The following is a 13,213-nucleotide window of genomic DNA, read 5'->3' as shown; positions in this document are numbered from 1 at the left end:
GCTTTGCAGCACCAAAGAGCATCCACGTGGCTGCCACTCTGGAGAGCGGTGTACGACTGACAGGTTAAAACCCACAGGTAAGGAGCTGAATTCAAAATGCACGCCTGAAACGAAGAAATCACTGCTCTGGGGGTTGGGGTTTTTTTCCTTTCCTTCCTCCAATTGTAGTTTTACCCTCACCATTACGTTTTGAGGATCACTTATTAACAATATGCCACAGCGAAATTAAATTCTTTAAATGCTCACTACTGACTTGCCACTTCAGCAAGGACAAAATTCAGGAATTCCAGAATTTGTCTTGCTTTTCACTCCTATGCCAAGACATGGGAACAAGCTTTTTTTTTTTTGCTTTTTCCCCCCCCATCTCACACTTACATTCTGGCTTCATCTTTGAATTATTAAACTTGAAAAAGCACTAGCTCATGGCTCATGAACTCTCTCGTGGCTGTGCTGAAAGGAAATTTCAAAAGGAAAACTGCAGCAGTGAGTCAGCGTGGGGAAAGCCGTTTCCACTCTTCACCCCGAATTGCAGAGCTGGAGAGCTGCGCAGGCAATCCTTCCGTAGCTGGTACCGGCGTCTGAAAAGGCATCCCCTGTGAGGTACGGCAGGGGGATTTGGGAAGGGGAAGGATATCCTTTGGTGGCAAGTCAGAACTTAGCAAGTTTTCAAGCAGGAAAAGATTATGCAAGATGTGTTGAAAACAGCAGCACACAAGAACGACCGTGTTCCAGGTCAGGTCCTTAAGCTTAACTGGAGCAGTGAAAGGAAAACCAGGAGCATGGGTAACGCGTAAAGGACTGCCGAAGCGCAAGCAGGCACACACACACGCCCTTCTGCATCTCCGGTCTGATACTGGGCTATAAAACCAGCACAAGCTGTTAAAGCATGTCTGCTTCTCCCTGTCCTGAATTCCACTTTCCAAAACGTTCCTCAGAACTGCAACGTTTATTCTGTATGTTATCCATTCGCACAAGCTGCACGGCACTACGTCGCGTTCTTATCCTTTAAATCCATTTAGCCTAACACCGCCGCTTCTCAAAGGAGTCCTCCTTCATTTGTACTCAGCCGAGCAGGAGCCTGACTCGCACGCCAGCCCGCGTGCATGGATGCATTATTCATCCCCCCGTGAGCATATGCACATTCCTCAGCACAAGTCTGGGCAGACATTTTGTCAGCACTCCAAACGGCTTGGCCGGGAGATGCGGCGAGTAACTAGGCAGGAGACTGAGCTGGAGAAACACCATCCGAAATCTGCCGCCGTGCAGCGGGGAAGCAGAGAGCATCTCGCGGTCCTCGGGATTTAAGGGATACGAAGACACGGCACAGAGGGGCAGAGCACAAACCGAGTGTGGCAGTGCCTCTGTCACTGTGGGAGTGGGTTGCTTGACAGCGGGAATGGAAGAGCTTGGGGTGGGGGTGGAAGAAAAAAAACCTGGATGACAGGAGGTCAGAAGAAATGCCGCAGCACCTAGTGGAACAAGACCTGGAACACTGCAAGAGCATAAGTGCTTGATACCTTGAAAACAAACCCGGGTTTTTCCCTCCTTTTCCCCAAGAAACACCCTTTCTTTTTTTTTTATCATGAGTTCTGCTTTTCCCTTACAGGAAGGGGCTAGGCTGGAGGAAAAGGGGGACCAGAAAACCCTAACGGCAAGTCCTGTGCTAGCTTCTTTGAATCATGAGCTTTGCCTGTTAATTGGTCTTATTTCCATGAATAATGTGTTGGTATTTCACTCTGCCCAAATTAGCTTGCCCAAAGCTTCAGAATTGGCTCACAGGCAGACCGGCCCCCTGCTGCGTTTGGATCTGTGCCTTTTCAGTTGATTCTCCATCTCCAGAGGATATCAATTAAACCTCTACTATATTCTACAGGCTGTGTCTGTTTGTGTCACACGCACACAAAAAACTTATTTGACTGGAACAAGGCTTTAGAAGAACAACCTGCTGTGGGGAGGTTGGATAACAGGCTTTTAACACAGTAGATGCACTTCAAACCTCTCAGACCTTTGACTTCTTGAGGCTAAGACTAGAATATATCAAGGATTTTAAATGCTCTTGAAATGACACACTGATACTACGAGTGCTTTGAAACAGAGAGTGGAGTATTACTGAGTGATAGTGTATACTGAGTCTTTAAACTCATTCACGAAAAACATTAGAGGGTTTTTTCACCCCCCTCTCCTCCCTCCCACCTACATGATGCTTGGTATCTCGAGTGCCATGGACTAGGGTAGTGCCCATTTCCCACTGAAACAGCAGAAAAGGGGTTTTAACTTGTCAAAGTAGGTTATTAAATTGCTTTTCGTAGCAGTCAATATTCATACTTTGAAAGAAGACCCCACACCAGTCACACACAAATCAAAGACACTAGAAGCTATCAGAATAGCTGCCAAGTCTTCAGACTCACAGCCTAAAATAATGGGATAGCTGTTCCCAGTTTTAAATTAAATTCAGCCTGCATTATTTAGCGTTTCTAATATTGGAAAGCTGCACAACCTTCTGAGAAGTCACAGTAAAGTATCAGTAAAATACTTTCTGGGGAAGATAGCTTCCATAAAAAGATGTATGCTAACTGGGATTAACCTATATTTAAAAGAACAGTAATCAGAAAAGGACATTCATTAGCAACTTTAATTATTTCCAAATCCCTATACAGGTCATACCCCATTAACACCAAGGGCTTTTTTTACTTTAATGCACTTTGCAGCTGTACAAGTGGGTCTGATGAAGAAGAATTTATGAAAAAACAAAAATCAATGACCAAACAAAAATAAAGGGCAGAGCGAGCAGAAAGGAACACTGCTATAAAAACTTGTGCCTGTGTACTGGCCTCAAAGTGCCAAAACTTGCATTCCCCCACCCTTACCACCTTTCTCCTCTCAAGGTTACAATTTTCACAGAGCATCATGCAGGGCCTGTGATGTAACCTTGCTCTGGGGGGATTTCAGCTGGTGTCTGACGCCTCTAGCTCAGGTGGAGCGCCCGCAGCTCTGCGCGTAACTGTGATTTACTCCAGTTGTGTAACTGGAGCATTTTCCTTAACAGGATATGTTTTTTTCGTTACAGGTTGCTAGTCGATACCTCTGCATGTTAAACACGAGGTCTGTCTTGCCTGAAGGATTTGGCTACTTGAATTGATGAACACAAGATGTCTCAGAGGCACAAAACTTGAACCTGCATTCCACAAGAGCACAAGCTAAAAAGGAAAACATACTCCCCTCTTTTTTGTTGTTGAATATTCACTTGGTTTTGCCAAGAAACCTGAAGACTTCATCAGCCTCCCAAGAAAAGCTATAAATCCTTTCTAGGACATTGTGATAAGGGACACGGACACGCCAAGACCTACGCGTGAGCATCGTTACACCTGAGAAACTGCCTGGTCTCATCAGCGCTGCAAAGGTTTCCTGCAGGTGAAGTTCACCCTAACGTGTTTTCTGTCCCCTGGGTGTGCTGATGGGATACGCATCCCTGTGACTTTAGACTTCCAGCTTGTACGTACGTCACTTAAAACGCAGCTTCGGCAACAGAGCTCCGCTGCCCGTACCCACCAGTCAATAAAAACACTGACAGAAGGTTTGATCCTCCCTCCGCTAGACAATGCACTCTGCTAGTCGCAGCCCTTCTGGAATTAGAGAGATCTGGTATTTCTCATTTTCACACGGTTGTAGCTACAGAATAATCCAGAGGCCGTTTCAGCAGTGCTGGAGTGCCGGTTGCATACCTGCTGTGCATGACTACGTACAGTGCTCAGAAAGACAGAGTTACCTCATTTTCCTGGGTGAAATCGAGAGCGTCTTCCCCTGATGCAAGCAGAGTATGAAGAATTCTCTGTTTCACCTGTTCCCATTCAACCAGCATCGATTCTCGGTGATACTCCTCAGCCATAGCAAAAGTCTGTTGGTGAAGGACAAGAGCTCAGGCACATACAGAAACACCAAACAGTCTGTTAATAGACCAGCTCAAGAATGAAACAGAAAATAGCAACTAGATAAATCAACCAGGTCAGCCCTCAAGAGCTAAGGATGTGCTGCACAGTATTTTAATAAGCTTCCTCTTCAGGTACAAGGGGATTCAGAAAGCGGGTGCATGTGGAATGAAGACAACTCTCACATATCCAGCTGGTAAAACAGGGAATCTGTGTCTCTTCCATGGTACTGCAATACACACAAAAACTTAGCAGGCTGGAAATCGATAGACTTTTTTCTTTCATTTAGCAGCATGGAGACAATATCCACTGATCCGCGTGGTTTGTCGGGACTAACTTCTCTAACGGCAACTAGCTTTTCGCCTCCCTGGAGACTACAAAGGTTTGACTTACTGCATTCCTGAGACTGTGCTGATTGCCCGTATTTCATTTTCAGGTCTTTGCCAGGGTGTTTTTTCTTTTAAATGAGAAATAGGATAAAATCAAAATAAAAGTAGGACGGAAAATTAACCAGTGCCCAAGAATCACAAAGCCTCTCTCATCAGGATTGTAACTCTCATGTAGGAAATCATATTCCAACACTCTTTTACCTTTAAAATGGCTAGTGTGCTACACTGTCTTCAGATCCAACTGGAGAACTCATGGAAGGAAACAGCTTTTCCCTCAGTAGCCTTTATTTTGGCAACAGCATTAGCGTAGAGAAGATGCTCCACCACCTTTCCTGCTGCCATTGGGGTGACGCCAGCTAGCAGCTGTGACTATACCGGGACAGGACGTAAGAATATTCCCACTAATCCTAACAGAGAATAAGCTATATTGGGTCTTCCACTTCCTTCTCGCTCCCAGCCTTCTGTCTTTCAGATAGCTTTGTGCTGCAGCATACGTAACTGTGTGTCACGGTTGGATGAGTAAGATTTCCATCTCCTTACAGCCCACTGTTAGGATATTGTCAATTAAGGGGCAAAACACTGAATGAATTGGTAAGAGGCAGTGACATTTGGCAAATATTTAATTATGGTGCACGCATGTAACAAGAGCACAAGATGTGTGTTTCTTTGGTTTATTATATAAATTCACTATTATACTTTCATGGTAGAATGTAGGTCTTATCCTTACCTTCATTACAATAATTTCAACAGGGTTTTAAATATGCTTCAATAATTGCAGTATAATTATATGTAATTAAAATAATTTAATAAGGCTTCAGTCCTATTTCTTATCATTTGAAAGAAACATAGGCTCAGTTGTAAGCCTGCTGCCCCAAGTGTACACGTAGGGAAACAACCGTTAACATAAGCACCAGGAAGCACGCAGTGACATTTCCAAGCAGCAGTTTTCCGATGAACAACAGGAAGCATTTTTCCACACTGCATAATTCAATTGTGGAAATCACTGCCCCGGAACATGACAGATACCAAAAGCATAAATAGATTCAGAGACAGGATCAGATGAATTTCACATCAGAAGACAACTTGCAGCTCAGAAAAATCTTCAAAACAACTACTTGCTTGGAGATGAAGAGACAGGAGATGACGGGGAAGGCTAACTGTCTTTTTTCCTTACTGACTGTCTACGTACTGGTCCCCTTCAAGGGAAGGAAGCTGGACTGGGCAAACCCTGAGCCTAAGTGACAACTCTTACTTGCTTAGCGTAGCATCTGCCCTCGTGCTACTTCAAAAGCCTTTGTTTTTTATATTTATATGAGAAATTTCCTTTTGACAACAGGATACAGTGTGGTGTTCTGGCTCTTCTCCAGACACGAGAATTAAACTTTGCAGCGTTTTGGGCCTGAATGTGTCCGTACACACTTGCACAACTCTGGTAACCTGAAGAAACAGCTACAATAAATATGTGGAGTGTCAGCACTGTATGGGAAGTCAGTGCACAGGGTGTTTCTCAGAGCAAAAAAGGAAATAAACCCCAAGTCCTAGGCATTATCACCTCCAGAAAAGGCAGCACCTGTGCGGAGAGGGCTGGAGCGAGTGTGCTGTGCCTTACAAGCAACAGCTGCTCTGTTCAAACAGATTTAACATGGTGAGCCTCCTCAGCCCACAAAACACTGCAGTCATAATACAGCTGTCAAGTATTTCTTCTGGAAATTCTAAGAAAGTATTTCCTAATGTCTGATGTTTCTATATTCTCAACAGTCCTCTTAAATTCCACTAGTTTATTAAATACCTGATTATTCATTCCTTAGGGGCACCCCTTCCTTTTTTATTTTAAAGGAAAAAATAGTCCTTGCTTCCAACTTACCCTCTTCCTGGACTCTTCAATGGCTGACAGCAACGCATTATCTTTTTCATTCTTCAGGAATCCCTGCAGAAAAGGAGAAACAGAGCTTCAGTCAAAAAGTCAGCCTTGCACTACTGACACATACTTATTGCAGTACTCAGGTCTTTCAGCTCTGAGAAGTGCTCAGAGCTTTCTCCCCAGTCCACTCCCAAGAAGTTTAAAGGTCACTTTACTTTGCCAGAGGTACAGCAAAATGCCCATACAGAGCAATGTAAAAATGAAAATGCATTAATCCCCTGTTTTAATATGCATTAAATCCTAGTGAAATGCCCTGCTTCTATTCTCTTTTATCTCTCTGTCCCAGCAACTGCTTCCACTTGCTCTCCATTTGAGGGAGCTAGGATGAAAGCTGGTAGGAGTGATAAGCAAAGATAAGATTGTTGGACTTGAGTATGTTGAGGAAAAAAAAAAAAAAAAAGGGTTTTGACTTGGCAGCTTCAGGCAGGAGTGGAGCTCTTGAAGGCCTGATAGGAACTGTGAAAGACAGCCTTAAAAATAGTCAGTTAAGGAAGGATGGAAATAACTAAGCAGTTGGAAAGCATACAAGAAAAGTTTACTGCACAGACTCTCTCCATGCATACAGCTGGAGTGGGTAAAAAATCATACATCTTTGTAATTTTCAGTACATCAGTTATTTCAAAGAGGTCAGGTGTACATGAGCAGACTGATTTAGGTGAGCTGTAGCTCCTTATCCCAAAGGTTACTTTCATGACCCATACTAGGAAACTTTGAATTTTAAACAAATAGCCATGGGGTCAGCTGCAGTAACACACAGACAACAAACAGGAAACATTTATTACACCCTAACTTGAATAGCTTTATTTTGCATTTTCACTGTTAGATCACCAATTAAACAAACCAAGTTGATTTGACTCCAAGACTTCAACTTAATCATTATTCAGATGATAAAGAAAGCCTTTGTCTCCCTCTGAAGTAACCAACTATAACGTTCTCAATTCCATTAAGTGTAATATCTTAAGGTGAGTCTGCATGCTCACTCCACAGCTCTAAAATTGAGACACGCAAACCCAGGGAGTGGAAATCCAGTGTACCATGGTTTTACAAGGATACACAGTCACAGCAGTGTCTGACTGAACTTCTCCGGAATCAGGAGGCTTTCATGCCCTTTGTTCCTCACACCTTCCTGCAAATAAATGGTTCCTGCCCCAACACTTCGACGGTATCTGTATTGATCCATACAACCTAGGTAGAGCTCCGGATCTCGGGAAGAGAATGGATCCTGCTGTAGGACAGAAATCTGTTGTCACAGGGATTTGGACCTCTGCAAAAATGTCTTTACAGTCTTAGAAACAGTCCTGCAGTGGCAGTACATGCAACCACAGGTATCACAGATTGCTACTCAGCTCTGGGAGAGGAGGAGAGTTTGAAGTCTCCCCACACTGAAGAAATCTGGCATGAAACTCTGCTGAACAGGGGTGCTGTCCTGCTAGCTGGTACCCGTGTGTGACAAACGGCATTGCTCCCTTTCCTTCCGGAAGATGTAGAACAGGCTTTCAAGGTCTGGGACAGCTTGTGATCCCCTTCAGCTGGAAATCAGAACGTGACCCTTTTCTGAACACCAGAGAATGAGCTGCCATCCTCTGAGAGAGACATGTGCCGCGTCCTCCACAGAAACAGGCCTGGAATTACACGCAGAAGAGAGCAGCCCCTTCTACACAGCCTATGCTTCATTCCATCGCCCGCCATATCCCGCTTTATTTTTAGACAATGCCCACAGAGAAAGCACAGTTAAAATCTGAAAAAGGGAGGCTAAATCCAGATCCTTGCACAAGTCTGGGGACCAGCTATTACAGCAGCTGTCACCCAAGACAAGGGCTGCCGCAGTCACCTAACGGGGCCAAGACATGAGCTCGGCTCCGTGCAGGAGGGATGGAGACATGGCTTTGTAATGTTTGTCCATGGCTGCAAGGACTTTGGGAGGGCAACAAGTGGAGGGTTGGGGTTTTTATTTCCCTGCCACCAACCTAAAGATGAGAAAAATTACCTGGAATTATAACAAGCAGTGCTTCTAGACCTTGGAAGCACACACCAACATACAAGCCACACTGCTGATGGTGGGGATCTGATGCTGCAGAAAACACTGCGCATTCGCTGTATCCTAACAACACTGCTAATGTTACAGGCGATACAAGCCCACTGTCCCCCAGGCGCAGGCCTATAGGTGTCTGGATGCGATGGAAGGTGCTGAGCACCCAGAGCAGGCACCACAGCTTGCGGAGGTCCTGGCTGCCCTGGCTCCCTGCTTGCTCTGCAAGCGCCAGGCTCCTGAAAGCTCCCTTCTCCTTGCAGGGACGTCTCCCTGAGCTGAGCAGGTACCTGCCTAGAAAGCTACACAGCAATGATGGCAATTGGCAGAGTAATTTAAGATGTGCTTGAATTTCCCTTGAAGTCAGTAAATCCAGACTGAGTATCTTTCTTAACAAAACCTCCCAGCTCCCAGAGAGTTCACCAGGTCCATTTAAGGCATTGCATTACACGGAATGCCAATTAGGGCATGATTATTGTCTTTCTCCATCACAAAAACTACTCCTTTAACAAATGAAAACCTTCACACATTCAAGATAATACCTGTAATGCCATGCTGAGAAGAGGTACCTTTTATAAAGGTCACCCCATGCCTTGGGCTAAAGTTATGCCTGTAGCATGACAATTGCTGCTTCAGTTAAGTACAGGCTAATTGTTAAACCTCAGAAGAGGGAGTTTCAGCAGCTGAGGCTGGGACTCCTGCTACTGCTCATGAGACCGCTTCTGCTTAGTTAGGCCAAACGAGAGCTCCTGGGGTTGTCACTCTAAGCTTTGGTGGCCAAAATGTCACATGTTAAGAAAGCAGGGAGCATCCGGCTGCTCCAAGATACGCATTGCCTGGGTTTATTCCATTGCCACCTAGTGGCATGCTGTGCTGGACGTACCGATGTCACAGATGTATATAAATGCACATAAGCTCTCTCTCTGGAACAAGGGTGGGCAGAAAGCTGGCAGAGATGTGCTTCACACTAGAGAATTTGGGTGCTGAAAAATCCCAGCTTTAAGGGTTCACCTATCTCTTACGTTCAGGCCTCGAACAGTGCCAGTTGTGCTCACCGCGTTACATCTGCCCTAAAAGCTTTCTTGCAATCCCCGAGGCAAGGTTTGACTTTGCCACGAACGCTTGCAGGCTGTAACAAGGATACGGAGGTACGGTGTTCAGCACGCACAGGGAGTACACGACCCACATCGCAGGAGCTGCCCTCTCCAGGGGAGATGCTACTGGTTGTACAACGAGCAACGAGACGCCGCTTCATATTCAGTATCCGAAGAGAGAAGCCGGAGGAGAACAAAGATATTGTTAAAAGACAAAGGGCTGTTTCACAGCAGCAGATGGCGGAGATAGGAATAGCTAACACAAGCATCGCTAAAACCTTGGAGGTGAAACCCTCACCTTGCAGCTCTCGGTGCACAAGCTCTGCCACTGCAGGGATCCCAAGGCAGCCTGGATTTTTGCTTGAAAAGGAAAATCGATCTTCTTTCCCTGAGGCAGGTTTATGCAAAAAGCTCACAGAGCCCTAATGTCACATCATGCTGTCCTGCTTCAGTGAGTGGCATTTAATTTTCCTCTCTGTTACTGTGGGACTCCCACACACCCTTCCAGCGTCAAGTTGGGAAGAGAAGCGGCACAACGCTTCATCACAGGCTCTCCGCACCACTCGCTGCCGAGTTTCCTGCACTAGGACTGTACGCTATCTGGTGAGCTAGATGATGAGAATGTTTGCACAACAGGGACACAGGCATAGAAACACACCCACTTCCCACCTTCAGGTTCCTATTTTCCAGCTGGTCCCACTTATTCTTGCACATCTAACGGCTCTCAGCATCCTTCCCCGGCGTGTTCCAGTTCCTCTTGGATCTCTTACCCCTTGGATTCCATGCTGATTTTCTCACGTCCTCCCCCCTCTGCCTCACTCAAGGATGGTTTGAAGAAGTGGCCCCAGAAGCGGATGGGTAAGAGTGCTGGGAGGCCGTGCTGTTTCCCTGTTCTCGCCATGCTTCTTGCTCCACTGTCATTTCTCATCTCAGGCAACCGCTGCCTGACACAGGCTGATGTGACAGGAACCGGCACCTGTCTTGCTCCAGCCTGAATTCCAGCAAGTAAGCGTTTCAGTAACTAATTCATTATCGGTATGAAAGGGCATGTGTGCACTGATGGTCTCTTTTTGACAGGAGATTGAAAGTCTCTTCCATTTACCACAGTAAATGAGGTTAGTAAACTCTCTCCTGGCTGATAGAAGTCTCCTAATTACTTCCATCAGCCAGGCCATACTTTTAACACTTGATGTTAGTATTCAAGCTGTCACAAGAAAGCAAATGTTGCCAAAGAGTATACTGAGGCCTTGGATGTTGACAGCAGTGCTTACTTCTTCACTGGCAGGGGAAGAAAGGACAAAATGAAATTAACAATCTGGGGCCATTTTAAGTCAATTGGTTCTTTGATTAAAATATTTCCATATGCTGGATTTCCAGTAGATTCAGCGGATCCTGCAAAGGACCAGCAGGGATGATTACACGGTTAACAAAAATCACTCTTCGGCAATGGGTTGGGAACAGCAGCTCCAGATGAAGCACCTGATTTTATTACCTCTACCAGTAATTTAAGAAACAATCCTACTGCAAGCGTGCACACGTCTGAGTGCGCTCCTGGGTGGTGCATCCTGGCACAGCCCTCCTGGCCACATTCTCTCTGGAAAGAGAAAATGAAGCAAAACTACCTGGAAAACAGACTGCTAGAATTACAGACCACATATTACAGCCCTTTTTATCCAAATTATTGTTTGCACTGACACAAGTGTCAACGCTGGTGGGCCCATAAGCAATGGTGTGGCCAACCAATGTATTCCTGAGGATGAGGACATGCCAGCGTAGCACGGATTAACATTTTTTTCTACTCACGCTTCTTTGGCATACATCACACCAACATCTCCTGGAAGCTTCTGCAGGTCTCGTAAGGTTTGTTCTGCAGAAAGCATCAGCTTTTACTAAAAACAGGCAGATATGCAGCTTCACTATGTACCTTGGCCTGGACAATACAGCATCCTTCAAAGCAGAAGGCAGCTGCCCAAAGATCAGCTACCAAACTCAATCAGCTAAGAGCATTTATGAAATTGGCTGTCTCCTGAGAGGACTTCAGATGGCAAAATTGCTATGGGGCCAAAGCAGACTGAGGGCCCAAGTACAGAGATACTCGGAGAGGAAGAGAATCCAAGGAAGGGCGACTTACCTGTCACCATCACTTCAAAGCTGCACAAGAGACAAGGAACAAGTCATTGTACACAGGCACAAAGGTCCACTGAAAGGGAAGGTCAGATGAGGCTCGTCCCACAGCTATATAGTGTTCAACTCAAGGATTTAGCAATGAGAAATTTTCCTACCCTAAGACAGCTGAGCTTGTCAACCTACAACACCCGTTCCTCAGTCCTTCCCACTGTGTTTAGAATGGGAAATCCTGCAACAATTTTCTAAAAAATTAATTCACTGTTGACTAAGCAGGAAAAAAGCAGGGGAAAACCAGAAGGGTTTGCTAAGACCCAAGAGCCAGTTGTTCCACCGCCATGTTGAAGCTTAAGAGGGAAAAACATGCAGACTAATAGCTGTAACACAACTGTGCTAATACAGCCAAACGCTGAGCATGGGGAAGATCTGCTGCTCTGCCACCTGCCTTCACAGCGGTCTCGAACCACCGTGCACCGTGACTGTGCTCCAAGCCTGTAGCCAATACTCACGTTCAACGGGTTTGAAAGTCAAGGTAGGAGAGCTCTTTCCCACCCTGCAAGCAGATAGCATTTCAGTGGCAGTAAATCACCAGAATACACAAACGCTGGCCTAATCTCTGCTCCGCTGTGTGGCTAGCAACCATTTTAACGATTATTTCACTGCCTTTAATGCATCTTTCTGCTCCAGCAAAATCAAATTCGGTAGAGCTGCAATGCTGTGTACTTCCGTAATGGAGGAGCAGCAAGGTGGACCTCACCCCAGCAGCAGCAAGAGTCGATGCACGCAGTGCCGGAGCCCGCACACGTCAGCAACGCGCAGCAGCACGCACTGCGGCGCGAAGAAGGGGCGCTGCCGTTGCCCGCAAGCCTCCTTCAGCAGAGCACGCGCGTTGTGGAAGGGGCACAGCAGCGACCTTCGTTGGAGACAGGTTCTGGGGCAAGAACAGGGCTTCCCTGCCCCACCACGGGTACGCTGTTAACGTAACGCTCGGCTTGCAATGCAGCCTTTAATCTGCGTTGCAGACAAGTATTTACAAGTGCTCTCTGCCACAGGTTAGTGCCAGCAGTGCAAAAATCTAGTACTCTTTTTTTGTCTTATTTTACTGTTTTAGACTGTTTGATCTGTGAAAGTCATGTAGTTTTCACAGTAATCTTCAGAGCGTATCCAGGAACGTTGGATTTTGCTGCATTGGATAAATATCATTATTCCTTCCAGCCATGACAGGCAAAACTCAAACTGCCAAAAGCAGCGCTCCTCAGGAAATCACGGATCAGGTCCTAGCAGGAGCAAGGGCAGATGGTACATGCTCTTTGACTCTTGCTGGGACCATTTGGATCTGGCAAGTGAAGACTGGAAATGCGCTCCTCAGATATACAGCTTCAAGGGAAGACATACAAGTACCCCTTAGCTCCTGCTTCAAGCAGGAGACCATGCCTTAAGCACGGAAGGCTATATCAAACCATCAGTTAATAGCAAACCATCCTCCCTGTGCTGAGAGGCACCATCCCATCCCACACCCACCCGCAGTCCTCCAAACGCGTTTACAGCATGCGGCCATCAAGGACGGTGCAAGGTGTTGGCAGGGAATACAAGCAGCATTTACCATGGAATATACAGGCAGCATAGCCCTATCACTCTGGAAGCGTCTAGAAAAATACCACTGCTCAGATTTCCTGCTGGAATATTGTGTCAGGCACTCAGGCAGCAGCCCTGAAACTGCTACGCAGCAC

At 46.0% G+C, this 13,213-nt stretch overlaps 1 protein-coding gene across 1 annotated transcript in view; it reads right to left on the bottom strand.

Annotated features, from left to right (window-relative positions):
- Nucleotides 1–6,242, bottom strand: part of NUP93 (nucleoporin 93kDa) — a 33,173-nt gene extending 26,931 nt beyond the window's left edge. The window contains exons 1-2 of the mRNA XM_010151857.1: nt 6,180–6,242; nt 3,767–3,895 (exon numbers count right to left, since the gene is read on the bottom strand). Of these exons, the coding sequence (XP_010150159.1) occupies nt 3,767–3,886 (120 nt within the window). The 5' untranslated portion in view covers nt 3,887–3,895; nt 6,180–6,242. The remainder of the gene's footprint in view (nt 1–3,766; nt 3,896–6,179) is intronic.
- Nucleotides 6,243–13,213: the final 6,971 nt, after the last annotated feature.

This window comes from Eurypyga helias, unplaced genomic scaffold (genome assembly GCF_000690775.1).
Source record: "Eurypyga helias isolate BGI_N326 unplaced genomic scaffold, ASM69077v1 scaffold6890, whole genome shotgun sequence".
NCBI classification, from domain to species: Eukaryota; Metazoa; Chordata; class Aves; order Eurypygiformes; family Eurypygidae; genus Eurypyga; species Eurypyga helias.
The sequence above is the reverse complement of the archived record's forward strand: the minus strand, read 5'-3'. Positions and strand labels throughout refer to the sequence as shown.